Source organism: Panthera tigris, chromosome C1 (genome assembly GCF_018350195.1).
Source record: "Panthera tigris isolate Pti1 chromosome C1, P.tigris_Pti1_mat1.1, whole genome shotgun sequence".
NCBI lineage: Eukaryota > Metazoa > Chordata > Mammalia > Carnivora > Felidae > Panthera > Panthera tigris.
In genome coordinates, this window is record NC_056667.1 from 217,141,964 (window position 1) to 217,165,357 (window position 23,394).

The window sequence follows — 23,394 nt, forward strand, 5'->3', positions numbered from 1 at the left end:
GAAAAACATGAAGAAGGAGATGAAAAGCACTGTTTCTCATGGAAATGACCGTCCTTCTAGGACCCCTGTCGTGTGTGTGTGTGTGTGTGTGTGTGTGTGTGGTGATGAGATACGCCCGTTACTGTTACATGTTGGAGTGATGACGTTTTGTGCAGAGGGCCCGGTGTGCGGCTGGAGTTACCCACCGCCCGTCACTAATACATGGTGGCAGGTGACCCTCTTGACACCGCTGATTACACACGTCCATCCTTCTCAGGTTGTAGCTTACAGGATCCACCTACCTTTTGAAAGAAACGGAATCGGTTTGTACTTCCAGGGTTTGAACGCCGTCTCCCAGATCTTCACCACCTCTAGAAACGACTGTTCTGTCTTCATTAAAATGATGGATGAATAAAGCTCGTTTGCATTTGCACTTACCTGATGGCTGTCTTTTCAAGCACTTACCTATTTGTGTTTCTTCCTTTGTGAATTGCTGATGCGATTGTCACGCTTCAGAAGAAGTCGGACCTTCTGTCCAGGAGAAATCCGAGCTGCCGAGCGAGCTTCCGGCCAACATCAGGTCTGCGGCCAACGTGCTCTCTCTTTGCACCTTCTGCCGTTTGTCCGGTGCTTGAGCTTAATTATGAGGAAATACCTGTACAAAGAACGCAAAAACCGTTTGCTTAATTTTCACATGCTGGGTATAAGTAACTACACATAGGGCATTTTAAAGATTTAGGGAAATTCATAATTATGGTAATGTTTTGATTACTTTTTGGATCTTAAATTTAATGAAAATATAGGATTAAAAGACGGATACTTCCAACTTGTCAGGTTACTGGAATGTTCTTAATGCTCTGCAGACTGCGTCCTGACCAGTTGACGGTGGGAGATTAGCGATGACATTGACCTGGGTTTTCTGTCGTCCCCTTTGAAATGTGCAAGTGTGTCACATTCCCTCTCTGGTTTTCCAATATCTGGGTTTAGAAAACCACCTCGGCCTGGGAGTGCGAGACCAGCGCCTCCCCGGGTGAAGCGTCAAGACGGGGCGGAGGCGCTCACGGCGGACAGGTGAGGCCTCTGCTGCGAGGCGGGGTGAGGGTGGAGAGGGCTTCCTGATGGGGGAGTGTGTGTGGGAGGGGTTCGGGGCACGCCGGGGGCGGTGGGGGGGGAGAGCACGGGGCGAAGCGAGGCTGGGCCCCGCCGGGGGCAGGATGATGCTTTTGAGGGTTGAAGGGCCTGGTGCCGGAGAAACGTGTACTGTTTCAGGAGCTCACGCCCAAGCACAGGTTCCCTCCTGACCTTGTACAAGGTCCCCGAAGCCAGGAAGAGGGTGTGCACGTGTGCATGCGAGCCTGCATGTGTGTGCATGCACTTGGCTGTGCTGTGATCGTGGGGAGGGAGTTACGGGTGCTTGGTGAAGCGTGGTTGTGTTAGGCAGGTCGGGAGGAGGAGAAGGCAGGTGGGAGCCGCAGTGCGTTTGGTCTGGAGGCTTGTGGTCCAGGCACAGGTGCAGCAGGACTTAGTGTGCGAGCAGAGGGGAGCTGACAGCGGCCTGCAGTGGGGTGGCAGCGGGCGGGGCAGTTCCTGAGAGTGGCCACAGGAGGCCTGAGAGAGCCCTAGGATGGAAGTGGTCACCTGGGGAGACAGGGCCAGGCCTGCGGGCTGGGCAGCTGGATGTTAGGCTGACTCAGACCGGTGGTAGGACTCGGGGGAGAGGAGGTGCTGGGCAGGGAGCAGGACCCAGAAAAGTGGGACCGGGGGAGGCTGCTGTGTTCCTGGCAGAGACCCAGAAGCAGGGGTCTGCGGCCACATTGCCACCCCTGCCCTGGTGTTGCAACTTGGAAGAATAGGGCCCTCCAGGTGAGGGGCTGCTGGCGGAGGGCTGGTGTCCAGAGAGTGCGGCCAGGGGAGGGGCAAGGCTCTGGGTGGGGGAGGCTCTGGGGGCCCTTGTTGAGATAGGGGCACAGGGAGGGGGCTGGGTGAGGACCAGAGGCCAACATTAGTGGGGGCACAGAGGGCAGGACTCACAGGGACCCAGGCCTGCATTCTGTGATGTTCTGGAGGTGGTTGGTGGTTGAACTCCTCCCTTGGCGCCCGGGGTGCATGGGATTGATGCAGACGTGTGGCCAGCACATTCCTGTGTGATGTGATTTCTGGTGCTCCAGGACAGGGAGTGGCAAAGCCGTGGCCAGTGTAATTGTGGATGCACAGAACTCCGACGGTGAGGAAGACGACCAGTTTGTGGTGGAGGCCGCCCCCCAGCTCCCTGAGATGTCCGAACTTGAAGTGGTGAGTTAACGGCAGCGTGTTTTTGTAGCTGCGCTTGGACGACTCTGGACTCCATGCTCCCGCATTCAGGTTCCGGAGACGAACGTTCCTCTAACCTTTCAGTTAGATGTCCGCCTTCTTTAATTTTGTCGTTGCTTTGGGGACCTCCGCAGAGGCAGGATTTCGAGAATCAGCTTTTTCCTCCTTCCTTTCCTGCCCAGGTGCCAGCGGTAGACGTGGAGGAAGAGGAGAAACACGGTGAGTGTGGGGTGCGCACAGCTGTGCGCGGGAGGGGTCCCATGCCCTTGAGCTCTGAGCGCCCCGTGTCGGCCAGGGTTCTGAGGAGCATCAGTGAGACACCGCAGCACGGATGGGCTCCTCCTCGGTTGGTGGCTCGTAGTCCCGGATTCGAGGGGCGCAGCGCCCCGGGACCCTGGGGCTCGGTCAGTAGCTTCCAGCGTGGCGTGGGGTTAGGGTAGAGGTTCGACCTCTGAGGTTGTTTCCAAATCGACAATATTTGTAATATTTGTTCTCTTCCCAAATGTCTTTGACTTCAAACGGTTGCAAAAGCAGGAAGAGTCTCCTAATGAACCCCCTTGTACCCATCACATGGCTTCAGCCGTGATCGGCTCATCTCGTTTTCTCTAAGCCTCTGCCTGCTGCAGACCCCCATTCCCCCACGCTGTTTTCTTTGTTTTGTTTTTAAGTTTTTATTTATATTCCACTTGGTCAACATATATTGTAATGTCAGCATCAGGAGTAGCATTCAGTGGGGCACCTGGGTGGCTCAGTCACTTGAGTGTCCGATTTTGGCTCAGGTCATGATCTCGCAGTTCGTGGGTTCGAGCCCCGCATCGGGCTGTGTGCTGACAGCTCAGAGCCTGGAGCCTGCTTCGGATTCTGCGTCTCCCTCTCTCTCTCTCTGTCCCTCCCCTGCTCATGCTCTGTCTCTCTCTCTTTCAAAAATAAACATTAAAACACAATTCTTCAAAAGGACTAATAGCATTCAGTGGTTCATCCCTTGCATAAAGACCCAGTGCTCAATCCTGACAAGCGCCCTCCTCAATGCCCATCACCCCTCTGAACCATCCCCCACCCGCCTCCCTCCATCACCCTCAGTTTGTTCTCTTTCGTTAAGAGTCATGGTTTGTTTCCCTCTTTTTTCCCCCTCCCATGTTTGTTTTCTTTCTTAAATTCCATGTATGAGTGAAATCATATATTTGTTTTTCTCCGATTTATTTCACTTAGCATAATATACTCTAGTTCCATCCATGTTGTTGCAAATGGCAAGATTACCTTCTTTTTGATGGCTGAGTAGTATTCCAGAGTGTGTGTGTGTGTGTGTGTGTGTGTGTATCACATCTTCTTTATCCATTCGTTAGTCGATGGACATTTGGGTTCTCTCCATAGTTTGGCTATTGTTGATAGTGCTGCTATAAATATTGGGGTGCATGTGCCCCATCAATTCTGTATGTTTCTATCCTTTGGGTGAATACCTATTCATATTTATCCAAATTACCCAATTGCTGGGTCATAGGGTAGTTCTATTTTTAACTTTTTGAGGAACCTCCATATTGTTTTCCAGAGTGGCTACACCAGTTTGCATTCCCACCAACAGTGCAAAAGAGTTCCCCTCTCTCTGCATCCCTGCCAACACCTGTTGTTTCTTATGTTGTTAATTTTAGCCACTCTGATAGGTGTGAGGTGGTTTCTCAGTGTGGCTTTGATTTGTGTTTGCCTGATGATGAGTGACATTGAGCATCTTTTCATGTGTCTGTTGGCCATCTGGATGGATGTCTTCTTGGGAAAAGTATCTATTCATGTCTTCTGCCCATTTCTTCACTGGGTTATTTGTTTTTTGGGTGTTGAGTTTGATAAGTTCTTATAGATTTTGAATACTAACCTTTTATCCAGTATGTTGTTTGCAAAGATCCTCTCCTATTCCTTTGGCTGCTTTTAGTTTTGTTGGTTGTTCCCTTTGGTGTGCAGAAGCTTTTTGTCTTGATGAAGCCCCAGTGGTTCATGCTTGCTTTTGTTTCTTTTGCCTCCGGCCATGTGTCTAGTAAGAAGTTGCTGTGGCCGAGGTCAAAGGGGTTGCTGTCTTTGTTCTCCTCTAGGATTTTGATGGTTTCCTGTCTCCCCCAGATTGTTTTCAAGTCCTGGAGAAGATCATTTCTTCTGTTAACATGTCACGTGTCCCTCTAAAAGAGAAGGGCTCTTTAAAAATATATATATAACTATAATTCTACTGTGGTAACAAAACAATTTCTTAATGTCATCAAATACTGTTTTCCCAGTTGTTTTGTATATTTTTTCTACTTTGAGTCAGAATCCAAATAAGGTCCCTGCGTTGCAGCTGATTGATGTTAACTCTTAGGTCTCTCTTAACCTCCCTCCCCTTTTCCCTCATAACGTATTTGTTGAAGAAGCTGGTTGGTTGTCCGTAAGAGTTTCCCACAGTTGGGTGTTGCCTGTGATATGCCTGTGGTTTTTCACATGCTCTTCTGTGCTTGTAACTTGGTTCTAGAGACCCAATCAGGTGCCAGAATACTTAGTAGGTGGTGGTGCTTCTTCCTGACGTCTGCGTCTCTCTCTGCTTGTGATGTTAGCCTGGTAGCAGGATGGACCTGCCCTTCCTCAAGGTTAGCCGGAGGACGCCATCGTCCACAGCTTTGCCTCCCCAGCCGTGGCCCCAGGGCTCAGTCTCTATGGGAAAGGTGGGCGGCATGATTCATGCTCTCCCTTTGTTGATGGGTTTCCTGAGTTTGTTTCCTGTCGCCATCCAAGCTGACTGTTGAGGGTTGGTGTTGATACCTGTATGAAATCACGGGTTTCCTTTTAATACACGTAATGTGCTTCATTTCAAGCCAAGTCAGTCTTTCTCATCAGTGTTCTGACTGTCCAGTGTTGACTCAATGGAGCCTGTTCGAGTGGCTGTCTGGGACCTTTTGACACATCCCGGGAGACTTTGCAGCTTCCTCGTCTTCTGATATGGGGAAGATGTTTCAGGCTCGCTCTGCGTGTTTCCCGCCCCATATCTGGAACCTTCCATCTCTCCACGGAGCCTGGCTGCATGTTGCCTCTGGATTGGCCATTGTGTCTAGGGGTTTTCTTACCTTTTTTAAGACGAGAAAAATGTATCCAAGTTTATGTTGGCATTTCTAACGCAGCTTTACTCTTTAGAGTTTTTCCTAAATCTTTGATTTTATACATGCATATCTGTCTCATGCCCCGCATCCTGGCTCCTAGCGCCGTCAGCCGTCCGATTGCTGTCCCCTACGGCACGCACAGCACTTGGAGAACGCCACCACCGGTAATGAGCCGCAACAGATGACTGAAAACACTAGGAGTTTTCTTGGTAGGTCTGTCTGTTCTCAGGGTGCGTCCCACTGGGGACGGACAACCAGTTAACGGAACAGTTCTTTGTTAGGCTACGCTTGCCACTTTGATGTTAAGTGTCTTAGTTTCATTTTGGCTTCAGTTTTTAGGCATTGAAAAATTGGATTTAATTTTGTTTTATGTATGTAAAGTAGTCACTTGTTTCCAAGGTCAAATGTACCAAGCAAGATAGATTCAGAGATTCGGGGCTTCTGCCCTGTCCTCTCCCTCCCCCTGTAGGAAACAGTGAGAAATACGGCTTATACTTTCCTTTAAAAAGTATACGTGAATACGTGTGTGTGTGTGTGTGTGTGTGTGTGTTCACCGGGATCTATGCTTCTCCATCTGGCTTTTGTCACTGGGCAGCGTGTGCTGGCATTTGCTCTGCAGCGGTGCGGGGAAGTGGCTTCACCCCTGCCCCAGCCCCGGCCTCCCTCACCGACCAGGTGCTTGGGGTTTACTCAGCCAGTTTCATGTTGATGTACATTTGGGTGAGATGGTGTTTTAAAGAGAATGGTGTTTTTTTTTTTTATGGTATTTACCCCATGGGTAATTCTTTTTTTCTAAGGAAGCTGAAGACTCTTGACTTAATATAAAAGGAGTATCTTGTGCTTAGAACCAGCTCAGAATTGTCACACGTGTTTGCAACACTTACCTGTTTAATTTACTCTTCTTCTTCATCCTTTTCCATCTACAAAGTTTTGTTTTTTTCACCTTTGAGGAGCTCATTTCTTTGAAACGCTGAAATTTTTTAAAATTTAAATCCAAGTTATTTAATATACCGTGTAATAATGATTTCAGGAATAGAATTTAGTGACTCATCCCTTACATACAACACCCAGTGCTCATCCCAAGAAGTGCCCTCCTCGGTGCCCCTCACCCCTTTACCCATCCCCCCTCCCGCAACCCCTCCAGTAACCCTCTGTTTGTTTTCCATATTTAAGAGTCTCTTAGGTTTTGTCCCTCTCCCTGTTTTTATCTTGTTTTTGCTTCCCTTCCCTTATGTTCATCTGTTCTGTGTCTTAAAGTCCTCATGTGAGTGGAGTCATATGATGTTTGTCTTTCTCTGACTAGTTTCACGTAGCATAATACCCTCCAGTTCCATCCACGTTGTCGCAAGTAGCAAGATTTCATTCTTTTTGATTGCCAAGTAATACTCCATTATATATATGAACCACATCTTCTTTATCCATTCATCCATTGATGGACGTTTGGGCTCTTTCCATACTTTGGCTCTTGTCGATACTGCTGCTGTAAACATTGGGTGCATGTTCCCCTGCGAATCTGCATTTTTGTATCCTTTGGATACCGAGTAGTGAAACACTGAAACTTTATCCTTAATTTCCACCACCAGCTACTTATCAGTGTATTGCAGACTCTCTTGCACCAAATAAAGATTATTTGAAGCTGTTTTCAGTATAGAAAGAGGAAGAACAAGAAATTCGTGTCCTCCCCACCCCCTCCCCATTTGGAATGGAAGGGCTCCTCAGGGCGGACAATAACATAAAACCGCTGATTCTCAACAGGAGGGCTTGTGAAGAAGATTCTGGAGACCAAGAAAGACTATGAGAAGCTTCAGCAGCCGCCCAGACCTGGAGAGAAGGTAAGGAGGGCTTTCTGCAAAGGCTGCACACACTTGGAAGGTTCCCCCCACCTCCTCGGCCGGGAGGATGGAAAACTCAGGGCTCCTCCAGTGTGTCCCGCGTGGGGCCGCGGCCTCGCCCCGGGGGCTCGGGAGTCAAGGCCAGAGGCCTGTTCTGCTCTGACCCCGTGGCCGTCCCCTTCCTGCCTGGTGCATCCCGTCTCCCTGCTTGCAGGGTCGGGAGGCTGGCCGCCTGGCCCTGGCCGATGGCGGGAGAAGAGCCTGGGCAGCTTCCGGTCTGGCTTTTCAGTCTACCTGCTGTTAGTATGTGGCCTCCAGCGGTCTTGCTTACGGGTGTGGGACGTCCTTTTGTCGGGACCCACGGGCTTCCCGCCAGCCGCCACCCCTGGGCGTGTGACCCTGGGGTGCCTGCTTGCAGGCCGGGTGCCTCCAACGTCACGGCCAGGTTTCTGTCACAGCCACTTTAAAAAATAAGAGTGTATCTTCACTTACTGGTTTTTTAACAGAAAGATGTTTTTTGGATAGTTTTGCTGGCAGCCAGTAATTCCAATAAGTTTTACGCACACACATGCACACGTGGATAATTCTGCCTAAAACGTCCTAGTTTGTCATGAAGATGTGGCCCGAAGCCGCCAGTGAGAAGACTGGTGAGAGTGACATTCGAAGGGCCCCTGTAGTGTCACGGGGAGGGGGAGGGGCGGGGGGGGGGGGGTAATGCTGCTGAGGCCTCGCTGGACAGCCCCCGCCGCGCTGGCTCCTCTGCGGCCTGTTGTCCGTTGCTGTGGAATTTTAATGTGTCCTGCTCCCGTTCAGGCCTGCGGAGCTGGCCTGGTGTCCCTGGCCGTGTTCCTGGCACTTGAATGTGTCCCTCCAGGCTGTTCCTGGAGGTAACCTTTGAGGCTTCGCTTGGTTTAAATTTTATAGCCTTGCTTTTTATGCACAGCACGCTAGGTCTGTGCTTCAGACTTCCTCGGAAGAGTCCACTTCAGAGTAGGTATTTTGACTTTAAAGATACAAGGAAGAAAACGTCCTTGTTTGGTGAACAATTTGCTGCTTTAAAAAAAGGACAGTTAGTATGGGGGTGCCTGGGTGACTCAGGCGGTAGAGTATGCAACTCTTGATTTCGGCTCAGGTCCTGATCTCACGGTTGTGGGATCGAGCCCCTGTTGGGCTCCGCGCTGGGCGTGAAGCCTGCTTCGGACTCTTTCTCTGCCCTGCCCCTGCTCCTGTGTGCGCAGGAGCGCTCGCTCGCGCGCTCTCTCTCAGAAAAATAAAAAAGTACAGTTTTTTTTTTTTTCTCATTATTTTTAACATTTATTTTTGAAAGAGCGCAGGTGGGGGAAGGGCAGAGAGAGAGGGAGACACAAGACCGGAAGCAGGCTGCAGGCTCCGAGCTGTCAGCACAGAATCTGACGCGGGGCTTGAACTGAAGAACTGCAAGATATGACCTGAGCTGAAGTCGGTCGCTCAACCCACTGAGCCACCCAGGCACCCCAAAAAAGTACGGTTTAGTAAGTGTTTCAAGGTCTGTGTATTACAGGCAGGGGAAACGCATGCTGCTGTGTTTTCTTTAGTGTGTTGGTAAATGTCAGGTTTACATTTCACTGACTGGTCTTCTAAAAACCTCTTAGAGTTTTTTAAATAAAAGAAATTAAAACACACCGGAAAAGTTGATGTCTTTTCTGCCTTCGCCCCAGGCCCATTGTCCCCAGGGCAGTCACAGGGAGGGGCTGGTGTGAGCCTTACTTTATAAGCAGTTCCTACTGCTTCGGGGGTTTTCGGTGCTTCCCCCCAGTGCTGGTACGTTTGCTGGTCGCTTTCTTCAGGCCGCAGTGTGCTTCTGAGACCTCCCCCGTTTGGATACCTGTGGATCTAGCTTGTTCCTCTTAACTGGTAACTAGTATTCCGTGGTTTATTAATTGTTTTATTGACGGATGTCGTGTTGACTCCGCCTTCCACTGTTGTGAACACGCCTCCACGTCTCCAGGCAGATGGGAGCCAGTGTCTCCGGGAACAGTAGTCAGCAAACATTTTCTGCAAAGGGCCACGCGGTAAATATTTTAGGCTTACGGGCCATACAATCTATTGCAACTTCTCAGCTCTGCTGATAGCCTGAAAGCAGCCCTAGGGAGGACAACAGGAAACGGTATGCGTGGCCGTGTTCCAATAAAACTTTATTCATAGCAGCGGGGACCCAGCCTGGGGCTGGGGTTTGCGACCTTGCTTTAGCGTCTGTGCCCAGACCCAGAGCTCCTGAGCGTGCACAGAGCTTTGATTTCACCCCATACCGCCAAATTACTCCCCGAGTGGCTGCACTGATTTACTCTCCCAGTGGAGTGAGACTCTGTTTCCACATGTCCGTGCCATCCACAGTCAGGACGGTGAACGTGTGCGTCGCCCTCCACAGTGGCCTGTGCCCTTCGGAATCCCTTCGATCACCTCTCCCCACGCCCCGCTCCCGCCAGGACCCGCCAGCTGCTCCTCTGCTCCTGGTCGCTCTTGTTTGTTTCCCAGAATCGCAGATGGTGGAGTCACATGGCGTGTGCTCCTTTTCGGTCTGGCTTCTTTCAGTCATCGTGTTACTTTGAGATGTATCCATTTTTCAGCATGTGTCCTTTTGCTTGCTGAGTCGTGAGCACGTTGTAAGATACACCCACTGCAGTTGTAAGGATTTATCGTCCTCTGTAGTGGGTGTATCCATTTGTCAGTTGACGAGCCGAGCCGTGTATCCATTTGTCAGTTGACGAGCCGTCGGGTTGTTTCCAGTTTCCGCCAGTTACATTCCCTTACGAGCCCTTGTGGGGACAAACCCTTTCGTTCCTTTGGGTGAACACCTAAGAGTAAGATTGCTGGCTCACGTGGTAAACGTATATTTATCTTTTCCGGGAACCCGCCGGGCTGTTTTCCAAAGTGGTTGTACCATTTACATTTCCACCACAGCAGAGGAGAATTCCAGCTTCCCCACGTCGTCGTCAGCACTCGGAACGGTCAGTCTTTCTAATTTTTTGTGTTTTAATTTGCATTTCCTTAATGGCTGAGGATTATTCTCTCTTCACTGCTGGTTCCCCCTCTTGCTCTTTTCTTCGTATTGAAGTCTTAATGTTGCTAGCTTTTCTGTTCTCTTGAACGAATCCTTTCTTTTTGTTTTGCCAAGTCAATTTCTCGAGTGAGTATATTCTGTTTTCCTATTTCCTTTTTGAGTCTCTTTGAGTAATTCATATTTGAATCAGTTAGGATTAGGTTCACCTATGAGTGAAGGAGAGATCGAAAACATTAGTGGCTTAAATGACGTGGAAAGTGCTTTAGCTCCTGAGTCAGAGTCTGGAGGTGGCGCCCGTGTGACCCCCGTGCCTCAGGGCACCTCATGGGCCAAGGTAGCTGTCCCAGGTCCAGCCAGGACTGCCTGCCAGCCAGCAGGAAGGGGAGAAGGAGAAAAGCATGCCCCTTTCCTTCCAGACTCTTTCTTGGAAGCTGTGCCTACCGCTTCCACTTCCGCGATAGTGGCCAGGTCTTTGTCACTAAGGGGCCATGAAGTGAAATCTTTATTCCAGGAGTCAGCGTGCTCAGTTAAAAATCTAGGTTTTCACATAGACGAGAATTTGCCAAAATTCCTCACTGCCTGGAGTGCTCAGAAGATGATATTTGCAAGGCACATGGGTGAGTGGAGGAGGCTGGCTGCCTGGCTAGGGCCCGAGGGTTTCTGGAACCAGCATCTCCCACATGCGGGCTGCACATGGGGCAAAGAAGCTTTGCTGTAGAGGCGAGAGCGGAAATCGGCGTCCCCTGGCTGTGCCTTCTCCAGCCTTTCTCCAGGCAACTGTTGCGTCCACGTTTTCCAAAGTCGTGACATAAACATGTTTCAGCTGTGCCTTTATGATTTTAAAAATACGCCTATAGTTCCAGTTTTCCTTTTCTTCCCAAAATTTTGTGTCTTTTTACTTTGAGACTTTAAAGAAACAGTTGAAATAGACACCCTCTAGCAAAGGATCAACTTTTGGTTTTGTAGATAGACAACTTTTGTTTTCATTTCATTGATTTCTATTCTTTATTTTTCCTTTTAATTTCCTTGGTTATTTATGTTTTTAGTCCTTGTGTAAAATACTTAGCTCTTTTATTTTTAGCCTTTATCATTTTATTTTATTTTTTTATTTTTTTTGAGAGGGAGAGAGAGCATGAGTCAGGGAGAGGGGCAGAGGGAGAGGGAGACCGAATTGTAAGCAGGCTCTACGCTCAGTGCAGAGCCTGCCTCGGGGCTCAACCCCACGACCCTGGGATCATGACCTGAGCTGAAATCGAGAGTCGGACGCTCCACCGACTGAGCCACCCAGGTGCCTGAGTCTTTGGCATTTTTAAAAATTAATTAATTAATCTATCTATTTTAAGTTTATTTATTTATTTTGAGAGAGAGAGAGAGAGAGAGAACAAGAGTGCAAGAGCAGGGTTGGGGCAGAGAGAGAGGGCGAGAGAATCCCAAGCAGGCTTCGTTCTGTCAGTGTGTAGCCCAGTGTGGGGCTTGAGCTCGTGAATCGCGAGATCATAACCTGAGCCAAAGTCGGGCACTTAACCAACTGAGCCACCCCGGCGCCCCCTGAGTTCTTGTCATTTTAAACAAATATATGTAAGGCCGTACATTTCTCTTTAAGCATGCTTTATCTTTGAATTTTTAATATGAATATTAACAGTTCCTTGAACTTTAAGATGAAATACTTTATTTCTTTTTATCATGTGGGTTATTAAGGAGTCTGTTCCATAGCTTTGAAACGTAAGGGTTTTTAAAAAGTCTTTTTACTGGCGATTTCTAATACAATCTCACGTTCAAAGAATATGGTCTATATAAGATCGATTATCTGGAGTCGAGCTTTCTCTGAGGCCTAGTCTGAGGGCAGTTTTCACAGGTGTTCCGGAAAGCTCGCAAGGTGTGTGTACCTTCCGTACTTCGGATCCAGACTCCGACACGCCTGGTTTGCTGAGAGGCGGCTGTGAGAATCTCTTCGAGCTGCGTCGGCCGCGTCTGCCTGTTGCCGTTATTGGTTTATACATACCCGTCGTAATAGTAATTGCTTGCCTTCTCTGTCTCCCACTTAAAACTCAAACGGTAGAGGTTTCCTCTGCTTTTCACATAAATCGTAGTTGCCTTTAGTCTCGGTACTTTGTATTTTCTTTGGAGGCAGCGTGTGTTTTCAGCATGCCTGTAGCCCAGCTGTCTCTCCAGCCGGTCTTTGAAGTTGTGTTGGAAGAAAAGCTATTTCTTATTGCACTAATGGACTTGAATAACACATTATAGAATAAATATGTGAATCAGGCCGCTTTGGGCATTTTCTTCATTGTCCTGACCAACTTGCTCTCTTTTCAAGAGGAAATATAAACTCTGCTAAGAGTAAGATACAAAGCCCATGCCAGCATTTTTTTTCCTTCACATCTATGAAGGAGTTTTTGAAAACCAGCCAGAAGAGCAGTTTTATTAGTGTTTCTTACGCTTTAAAAATACTTGCTTTTTGAACGTCATAAATAAGATGCTTGAGAGTGATAGGGGGCAATTCAGAGATGGTTCCCTCACCGGGAAGTGCTGCTCGGGGTTTCTCGGGCCTGCTTCTGTCTCCTCCTACATTCTCTTTCGGGTTTCTCCACATCGTGTCCGTTCTAATCGAATGTAAATTTTAGATCCTTTTTCTTTTCATTCAGATTATTTTTTTAAATTTATTTATTTTGAGAGTGATGGTGTGAGTTGGGGTGGGGAGAGAGAGAGAGAGAGAGAGAGAGAGAGAATGAGAATCCCAAGCAGGCTCCCTGCCACCAGCCCAGAGCCCAGTGTGGTGCTTGAACTCATGATCCGTGAGACCATGACCTGAGCTGAAATCAAGAGTCAGACACTTAACTGACTGAGCCACCCAGGCGCCCCTGATTCAAATTCTTTATTTTGAAATAGAGTATTTCTCTTAGTGGATTCTTTTTTAGTTTATTTAAAGTTTTTGTGATTTTACTCTCTTCACCTTTTTAAAAAAATTTTTTAATGTTTGTTTTTGAGAGAGAGAGAGAGACCAAGAGTGAGTGGGGGAGGGGCAGAGAGAGAGAGAGGGAGACACAGAATCCAAAGCAGGCTCCAGGCTCCAGGCTCCGAGCTGTCAGCAGAGAGCCCGATGGGGGCCTCAAATTCACGACCCGTGAAATCATGACCTGAGCCAAAGTTGGACACTTAACTGACTGAGCCACCCTCCCCTACTCTCTTCACCTTCTTTCTTGGCCACGTAAACTGCATCTTCTGGAGGTTGTACATCTTTTCACATGTGAAGTTGGTGTGTGTGTTTAATTTGACGTGAATGTATGTATTTTACTGCCCTTCTCGGTGAAAGTTGTAACGAGGGACTAATGTAGCTATCAGCTGTCTATAGAGATTATGGACGGTCATCTGAAAGAAGCATTTCTGTGGGAATGTGCATCTTTTTTTTAATGTTTATTTTTGAGAGAGAGAGAGAGAGCGGGGGAGGGACAGAGAGAGAGGGAGACCAAGAATCCCAAGCAGGCTCCACACCGACTGCACAGAGCCCGATGTGGGGCTTGAACCCATGAACTGGGTGGGGAATCGTGAGATCATGACCCGAGCCAAAGTTGGACGCTCAACCTACTGAGCCACCCAGGCACCCCTTGAAATGACTCTTGACGGATGAAATGACCTTATCACGCACATGTTGTATTTTAGTTACAGTCAGTCGTATATAGTGAACAATTTGTTAGCTAAATTCTTACATGAACGTCGGGGATTTCTATTTTATTCCCTTAGCTTGGCGATCTGAATACATCTTTAAGTTATGTCTCATTTTGGCCACTAGGTGGTGCAGTTTCATCACAAATACTTGAACCCTGTCTGAAAAATGCTCTTCAGAATCCCCCCTTAACTGAAATTCTGCACCTGATAAAAAGTATGTTTAGTTTGGACGTTTGTGGTCCCAGTATTATTGGGAAAATAGAAATACTGTTGCCATTTAAATTGCTATGAAGGAAACAAGGGACACATACTACGATGTTCTTCACTGATGAGACTTCGGTGGCCAAATGGGGAACCACTGACCCTGACTTTAGTCAGAAAGGGTGAGTTTTTGTTTATTTCAGGAAATAAGGCCATCGCTTCATGTTTCCAAGAAGTGCAGTTTCTTCCAGTATGCAGGCTGCGGATTTTAGATTTTGGATGTAAAACTAGATTGTCACCAGCAAATTATCAACAATATCACTTAAAAATATTTACAGATATGTGCCGTGGATATATCCTAGACTGTGAAAATGGTTTGGAAACCATCAAAATATCACATGTATGTGAACTTTGTGAAGATCATTACGAGTAAATAGGCCTTCTTTGTGTAAACAAAGGTCATAATGTGGATAAAGTATCGGAGTCCTTTTCCTGAAAATACATATGTGTGACTTAAAATTGGATTGCAAAACTGTGACTAGCTGTAGTCTTAAAAACATTTCCAACTCAAATACCCATCGTCTTCTGTTTCGTACGTTCACTCAGGGAATGGTAACACAAATAAAGATTTTATTTTTACTCAAAACGTCAACTTGAAATCCGTATCATTATATTTGTCACTTTTCTAGATTTAGTCAGTTTTGGCCTGACCAGTCATTGTGGCCTCGTGTCCATCGATATCCTATCTGCTTTGTGTAAACAAGTCTTGAGTTTGACTTTCACAGCCTGAGTCTGTGGAGTTGGGGGCTCAGTGCAGGTGCCAGTGTTTACACATGGTCCCTGCAGCACGTTAATGAGGGATCGAGTTCTAGCCTCGGGAAGAAAATCAGTTAGTAAGGATTAGAATGCAGATCGAGGTCAGTCACAGTGACTGTAAAAGGTGGGCGAAGCTCAGCGGACGGACCCCAGTGCGCTTGTGCGGAGAGCAGTCGGGGAGCAGTTCTAGAAGCTACGGCCGCCCAGCGAGTGTGGGCCTGCCGCGGGGGAGACTGGTGAGGCCCCGGCCCTGCTGGAGTGTTCTCTCCGGTTTGCAGAGCCGTGAAGACTTTCAGAAGTACCCAGTGAGACCTCACGAAGGTGTTAAAGGGAAAAAGACCCTTGGAGAGGAGAGGCTTACCTGCGATCGGGCTCAGCCTGGGCGAGCCGTTGGCGTGGTCTGGCTTCATTCTTGTCTGGGAGCCATGTTGCTGGGCGGGGGCCCTGGGGTCTCTGCTTGCCCGGGGGCGAGGGGGGGTTCCTCAAGTGACAGCGGTGAGGAGAGCCACGGCAGCTCTCCCCTCTTGGGTCTCGTCCCCACACGTGACCACCTCCAGTGTCACCCTGGCGCCCGGCACCCACAGGGTCGGGGCGCCCCAGCACCCGGCCCCAGGCCTTGTGCTCCAGGCCTATGTCCCATCTGTCATCTGGCTCCTGGACACAGGGTCTTAACTCAGGAAGGCACACGGGCTCCTTGGCCACAGCAGGCGGGTCTCAGATTTCCAGGAAGCCCCGCACGTGTTGGGACACAGGCCCTGTCGTGCGTGGAGCTCTCGGCTGTAGGTGGAGCAGTTGTTTCCAGAGTTATTTTCATCCCGAAATTCCATGTTTCTTGGCTTCACTTTAGACAAATTTATTTCTTGGTGACTTTTTTCCTTATTCTTATTTTTGTCCTTTCTAAAACGTACACATTTGTGCTCATTGTTTTAAGTGAGAAATGCATTTGTTTTATTTTCTGAGTTCCCATCTGTGTTGTTCCTGCCTGTTTGCTTCTGACTTGTGAAGCAGCTTCCCGTGAAGCACTCTGCTGCCCGAGGGACAGGCTTGGCGGATAAATGACCCGTTAACCCGGGCGACATGGGCTCAGAAGGGGCCGACATGGCCAACCAGTGACATGGCTTTATCCCTTTTCTCTGGGAGATGGGTTTCAAGGCAATTTTTAGGGTAAAAAACTGAAATGCTTGACATCACAATACATACTTTGATTTCCTACTTGTAGCAGTGATGCACGTATAATTTTTCATATTGGAGCATTATCAAGGTTTTCTGATTGAATTCTCCAAACCTTTCTTTCTGGCCAAAGACCCCTCCCCACCAGCCGGGACCCCTTAAATAACTAACAGAGCCTCTTGGAAAGCCTTCTCACCGAGGCCAGGACTGACAGCCACTTAGTGAAGAGCTTGCATTATGTCAGGGTTTTGCTCTACATAAGCCTTAAACTTCACAGAAAATTCTTGGGGCGCCTGGGGGGCTCAGTCGGTTAAGTGTCTGACTTCGGCTCAGGTCATGATCTCAGGGCTAACGAGTTCGGGCTCTGCGCTGACAGCTCAGAGCCTGGAGCCTGCTTCTGATCCTGTGTCTCCCTCTCTGTCCCTCCCCCACTCAGGCCCTCACGCTCTCTCTCTCTCTCCCAAAAATAAGAATGAACATTAAAAATTTCTGATTTCACAGAATATTCTTAAATCCCTTACAAGAAAAAAATTAAGATAAAACAGAAATGTGTTTATTTCAGACATTTGGTTTTCTGTAAATTATGAATAAAATACACCGCATGTTAACGCATGGTCTGAAGTTCACTCTTATAGGTGTGCTTCCTGTTACAAACACGATGCATTCTAAATGTTTTCTTCATTAGGTTTTGAAACTCAGGAGTAATTTCCAAATACGCATATTTTTGGTACTCACTAGGTTTCCAGGTAGCTTGTGAAAGCTTTGTTGTACTACAAATAGAGTTCATTTGCATTGAAAGATGATACAAAATTATGTTGTAATTGTAACAAATAAGCCAAATGGAGTTAATCATTTTACACAGCGTTAAAAGCAACTTTTGAAGAGAAGCAGATTTAGAAGCAGGTCAAACATTTTAAGTTGTGAGGGGCACTTTTGGGAACTTTCAGATCCTCCCGAGATCTGATCACCGTGTTGAAGGTCCTGGCAGAGCGTGTCGCGTTGTCCTCGCGGGGTCTGCCCTGCTGGGCCCATTTGGGGCCTTGTGGGTTGCGCTCAGCCTCCAGCAGGTGGAGCGGCCCCCGGTCTGGGAAGGAAGGGCTCCTCTGACTGCGTGTCCCCGTGCGTGGTAGCGGCCACCACAATGTCCCAACGCTCGGCCAGCTTCGCTTGGGTGTGCTGTGGCTCAGAGAAGGGCCCCTCACCCCCACCCGCAAACTGCGCAAGAACCAATGGCCGACCTCATCCCTGAGTACTTGGCCGATTGCTGCAGACTGGGACCTTCTGCATCAGCACCGCAGGAGCCCGGGCCTCCCAGCGCGCCCTGCATAGAAGCGCCCAGCCTGGAAACAGTGCGCCCTCTGCACTTCCGTGACCTCGTCGACCTTGAAGAGGGTCAGCTGTTTTGTGGAGGGGCCCTTGGGCTGGGGGGTGGGGGGGGTTGCTCACAGTTAGATGCAGGTAGTGCCTCCGGGGCAGGAATCTCCCAGAAGGGAGGCGGCTGATGGCCCAGCATCCGTCCCAGGGCGCGTTTCCCGCCACCCCGTGACTGCGGTGCTCGCCCGGGTCTCCCCACGTGGAGGACCCTGCCAGGCTGCTCCACTGTCTGCCTCCTTTTCCCCCTGTGATGACTCGCGTTTTCTGGAAAGTACCGTGAAGCGTGAGTGTCCTGCTCTTACTCTCAGTGTCACCTCTTGTTCGTGTCGTCGCGGGCTCACGTGGGCGGGGTTCCTCGAGGGCGTAGACGCTCTGCCTCCTGTGTCTGTGCTCACGGTGTGTCCGCTTTGTCCAGTGGGGGCCCCTTCAGGTGGGCGTCTGCGCCCTTGCCGGCGGCTCTGGCTGCCTTCTTAGCTCACTGGGGTGTCCAGCACCTCCTCTACTCTCCCTGCCCCCGGAGCCGCCATTTCTCCTGCTCCCTCTTGGCGGAAGCCAGATCTGCTGTCTGTGTGCCCACTGCCTTTGTGGTGTGTCAGCTCTCAGGCCCGCTCAGTGTCCGAGCCACGGGAACTGAGTGTGTGTGTGTGTGTGTGTGTGTGTGTGCGCACGCGCACCATGGGCATCGGGCTAGTTCCTTCCCTTTGTTTATAATTCCCTTGTCCGGTCATGAGGAACATGTTGTTGTCCTTAATAGATCGAGTTGGTGAATGCATCCCGTGTCTCCTGTTGCTGCTGTCACCGCTGTCCTGGTTGCATGGGCTCCCAGGACACCCACCTTGGGCTCCAGCAACCCCTGCCCCGTGGACAGGCGCCTCATCGCTGCTGGGCTAGCCATTTTCCCCGGATAGGACTCCCTCCACCCTGTGCTGGCTGCTGCACCCCTCCCCCACGTGGATGTCCTGACTCCGGGCCTGTGGCTCCCCCCCTCCCCCACGCGGATGTCCTCACTCTGGGCCCTGTGGCTCTCCACTCCCCCACCCTAGTGCAGGTGCTCCCTCGATTGGCCCACCTAACGGGCTTCGGAACTGAATGGTTCAGGAGGAAAGAACCACCACCGACTTTTCCCTGGAATGGAATCTCGTCAGGTGGAGACCTATGTCTCTTCTGTGGCTGGCAAGGTGCTAGACGAAAGTTACCCTTAACTTGTTGACTAGATGAATTTCAGCGAATGAATTAAACACAAGTTACAAGAGGCGGGTAAGTGGACGGGAACAAATGATCACGTATGAGGCGGCACCTGGCAGAATGAACTAAAACCCTGTGCGGAAAGATAGTGGAAGTTTTCACGGTGCTTCTGGAGGAAAAGGGGACCTGGTAAGCAGGTGCCGTAGCCTCGGGGAGCCCCACACTGAGCCCTCACCCTGTGTCCTGGTGCGGAGCCCTGCATGGCCTGGCCCCAGGCCTGGGAAGCAGGCACGGCTGTCTTGCCCCGTGGTTTTCTGCCCCAACGTGGACGTTGTAGTTTGGACAGTAATACAGATTTCAAAGTAAAGTGTGATGAGAATGGTAAGTTTCTGACCTAGATGGGATGTTGAACAAAGTATGGTTTTTTAGAGGCACTTGGGTCCTTTCACAGAGAGCGAGCACTTAGCCTGCTGTGGGTCTGCCCTTAAAAGGGCTTTTATGTTCCAGGAGAGAACATATTGTAAGAAACAATAGGTTCTTTTCAAAAAAAACCAAAGTCAAAGTTGCTTTTAGATTTGCTCTGCAGCCCTGACTGCTGGAAGAAGAGGGAGCTGGGGCTGCAGGATTTGTAGGGAAACAGGTGGACTCGGGATTGTTACTATTTAGTCACGTTGGCATTACAGATGTAGAGTCAGGAAAGATCTACCCAGATGTTGGAGGGGCTCAAAAAACATTGCTCTTGGATTCTCGAAAAAATAAATTGCCTAAGACCCAGTTCACCCAGAGAACTAGGAAAAGCAAACGTGAAAAACCCACACCTCTGCAGAAGCAGCGTGCAGACCTGTGCCGACGGGTGCAGGGGCCACCTGTCCCCTGGGGTGTGTAAGCGCCTGAAAAGCTCCAGTCCGACCTGAAACACATAGTATAAAATTCGCAGTGGGGGGGGCGCCTGGCTGGTTCAGTCGGTCAAGCGTCTGACCATTGGTCGCGGCTCAGGTCATGATCTCACAGTTCATGAGTTCAAGCCCCGCGTCAGGCTCTGCGCTGGCAGCATGGAGCCTGCTTGGGATTCTGTCTCCCTCTCTCTCTCCCCCTCCTCTGCTAGCGAGTGCTCTCTCAGGAGTAAGTTTTGCAAAGAGAAGAAAAGCAGCCAGCCTGGCCTGAAACACAGTTTTATGGAAGAATAACGTAAGAATCGACGGTAGAGGGCCAAGGGAGGTAAAGTCACATTAAAATCATCATTCAGAACTTGCCCCCTTCACTTTCTTTTAGGTGTTTTTTGATGGCTGAGTTCTTAATTTTAAGGTAATTAAATTGCTCGGCCTTCGCGCTTACATGTCATGTTTTTGGTGTCTTAGTGAAGAAATCCTCCTCTGTCCTAAGGCCAGAAAGATACTTATTCTCTTTTTTTTTTTTTAATTTTTTTTTTCAACGTTTTTTATTTATTTTTGGGACAGAGAGAGACAGAGCATGAACGGGGGAGGGGCAGAGAGAGAGGGAGACACAGAATCGGAAACAGGCTCCAGGCTCTGAGCCGGCAGCCCAGAGCCCGACGCGGGGCTCGAACTCACGGACCGCGAGATCGTGACCTGGCTGAAGTCGGACGCTTAACCGACTGCGCCACCCAGGCGCCCCCGATACTTATTCTCTTTAAAAGATGAAAACTTTGTTTTGACACTTCAGTCCTTAATCCACCTGGAGCTGAATTTCCTGTGTTGTGTTGAGACAGAGGTGCCGTTGGTTTTTTTTTCCCCAGTAGGAATAACCAGCTTTTCATCCTCCCCACATGGCTCCGTGATGTTACCTCTGCTATATGCAAAAGTTACGCGTGCCTGTGGCGTTCTCTGGATCCTGGACCCCAGAGCTTAGCAGGCTTTTTCTAGAAAGGGTAGGCACGCACGCATTTGCAGCTGCGAGAACCACGCCCGCTCTGTCACCGGTCTTCAGCTTCGCAGCCATAAACAGCATGCAGACGGGCGAGTGTGGCTGGGCTCCGGTAAAACTTTATTTACGGATGCTGAAAGGCAAATCGTCTAGAATTTTCTTGTGTCCCAAAATACTACCCTTTCGATATTGCTTTCAACTATTTGTTTTGTGGAAGCCGCTCTTCGCTTGTGGGCTGAACCAAAAGAAGAGGCCGTGGGCCCGGCTGCAGGCTAAGTTCTGTTCTCCCTGGCCCTGCCCGATTCCGCACAGCTTCGATCAGCTTTATGAACAGGCCTTGTGTCTGGTGATGTGCCTCTTCCCGGTCCTTACCTCCCGTAGAGGTACTATAAGCAACTACTTTTTTTTTTTTTTTTTAATTTTTTTTTTTTTAACGTTTATTTATTTTTGAGACAGAGAGAGACAGAGCATGAACGGGGGGAGGATCAGAGAGAGAGGGAGACCCAGAATCGGAAGCAGGCTCCAGGCTCCGAGCCGTCAGCACAGAGCCCGATGCAGGGCTCGAACTCACAGACCTCGAGATCACGACCTGAGCCGAAGTCGGACGCTCAACCGACTGAGCCACCCAGGCGCCCCATGTAAGCAGCTTCGTGAATGCCACAAAAAACCCTCTTGGGAACTCAGCAGGAGTGTTGGTGAACACAATCTCTCCGTGTATTTGGCCGCCTCTGATGCCTCTCAGTGAACATCTGTGACTTTTTTCTGTGGCGCTTGTGCCCATCATTTGGTAGATTTGTATCTGGGCACTCTAGAGGTTGTTCTGCTCTTGGAAGACTCTGCTTTAGGTTTTTTTCCTGGTCATTGGTGGGTACAGGCTGTTGAGTGCTTACGATCACTTCCTCGATAAAACTGTTGTTTGAAAAAGACGTCTGTTGATCCTTCGGTGTTTCCTGTGCCATGGGAGCAGCTGGGTACTAACCCAGAGAGGAGTGAGGTACAGACAGGTACTGTTGTCACCCCCGGTTTGAGGCGGGGGCATCAGGGGGGACTTGTCTGGGGCCATGGGACTGCCGAGAACCAGAGCCCGGGCGCAGGTGCAGGCGTGTGGCCCGCGTCTGAGCTCCTCCCCTGCGCTGTGCCCGTGTCGCCGTTGCCCCGAGACCCAGCGGCCTTGTTCCTCCTCTCCGGTCCTAACGCCGTCCTCACCACTGTCCAGTTACTCCCACTGGACCTCCAGTTCGAGAGGAGCGATAACAGCGATAGTAACACCTTCTTCCTTTCTGATTTTTAGTAACAGTTCTGGAATTTACCCGTTTCCGACTGACTTAATGTAGCATCGAGCAACCTAACAGACTGACAAAGTCTGATTTTTTCTCCTATGGGGCTTTCTCATGAATGGGCGTTGAATTTTATTGAATGCTTTTTCTGCATTGAGGTAATTCCGTTTATTTCTTTAGTTCGCTAAATGGCATTTATAGCTTTCTGATATTAAGTGATCGTTCCATTTCTGAGATGAAACCAACATTGCTACACTGTCTTCTCTTTTTCATCCATTGGTAGATCCTGGTTGCTAATTCGTATTTTTCTATTTATATTCGCGGATGGGATGGGCCCATGATTTTCTTTTCCTCATATGATCCTTAGCTTGTGTTAGTCCCAAGGTTAAGAGTGAACCAGGGAGAGTTCTTGTCTGTGTTCTAGATGATACAGTAGATGATGGAAAGAAAGGTATGTTTCTTGACATTTTGGTGGGACTTGTCCATAGAACCATCTGAGTGTGATGTTTCCTTTATAGGAAAATTTTAGGCTCCTGCTGTTATTTTTGTATTAATTATGGGAGCATTCAGGCTTTCTGTTTCTTCTTGAGTCAGTTTTGGTTATTAATTTAAGTCCTCAAGTTTATTGGAAAGAAGCTCTTGATAGAATTCTTTTAACATCTGCTTTATTTGAAAATCAGTTTTGTTCTGTTTTTATTAATAATGCTACTAATTTGTATTTTTTCTTCTTTTTTTGAGGCAGTGCTTCCAGAAGTTTGTCTGTTAGTCTTTTTAAACCAATAGTTTTTGGTTCCATTGACCTTCTGTTTTGTATCTTTGTTCTTTTCACTGATTTCTCCTGTTTTCTTAATTCCCTTCCTTTTCTCTCTTTGTGTTTATTCTGTTGTCCTTTTGATTTCTAAGTCGGACACTCACATTACTAATATTTGTTTAGCCTTCTTTTAAACCTTAATATGAACTTGTTTTATGATTACAAGTTACGGTGTTTTGTGAGTCCGTATTCCCTCACCAGCCATTTATTTATCACCTGCTGATTGTTGGGCGATCTCCCAGGCTTGTAATCAGAAGTGGATGTGTAACGTTACCAAATGTCTTTTTGGCAGCTGTTGAGATTATCATCTATTAATAGATTCCTAAAGCTGAGCAGTTCTTACATCCCTAAAATAACCTTTGCCTGGTCATAGTCTATTAATTATCCAATGCAAAACCATATTCAATTCACTAATATTTAATTTATTTTTTGTTTGTTTACATTTTATTTATTTACTTAAGTAATCTCTACACCCAGTGGGTCTCAAACTCACAATTCCAAGATCAGGAGTCACATGCTCTTCTCACAGAGCCAGCTAGGCCCCTCAGTTTACTAATATTTTTAAATGGAAGTCTATATTCAAGTGACATTGGCCTGAAGTTTTCACACATGTGTGTGCTGTTGTTGTTAGTAGTTAGGAACACGATTATGTTCATTTTATGTAATTTTTTTAAGTTTATTTGTTTTGAGAGAGAGTGAGTGAGCAGAGGAGGGGCAGAAAGAGAGAGAGGGAGAGAGAGAA

The 23,394-nt window shown here is 48.6% G+C and overlaps 1 protein-coding gene across 7 annotated transcripts in view; it reads left to right on the top strand.

The window, feature by feature from the left end:
* TRAF3IP1 (TRAF3 interacting protein 1) overlaps positions 1-23,394 on the top strand; it is a 62,094-nt gene that overhangs the window by 19,398 nt on the left and 19,302 nt on the right. For 4 of the 7 annotated variants that reach the window (XM_042995854.1, XM_042995852.1, XM_042995855.1 and 1 more), the window contains 5 exons: positions 496-559; positions 967-1,050; positions 2,148-2,271; positions 2,472-2,508; positions 7,155-7,231. In XM_042995854.1, the coding sequence (XP_042851788.1) occupies positions 496-559; positions 967-1,050; positions 2,148-2,271; positions 2,472-2,508; positions 7,155-7,231 (386 nt within the window). Of the gene's footprint in view, positions 1-495; positions 560-966; positions 1,051-2,147; positions 2,272-2,471; positions 2,509-7,154; positions 7,232-7,445; positions 7,531-23,394 lie in introns of all 7 variants that reach the window. The other 3 variants (XM_042995853.1, XM_042995857.1, XM_042995858.1) reach the window with 2 other exon arrangements.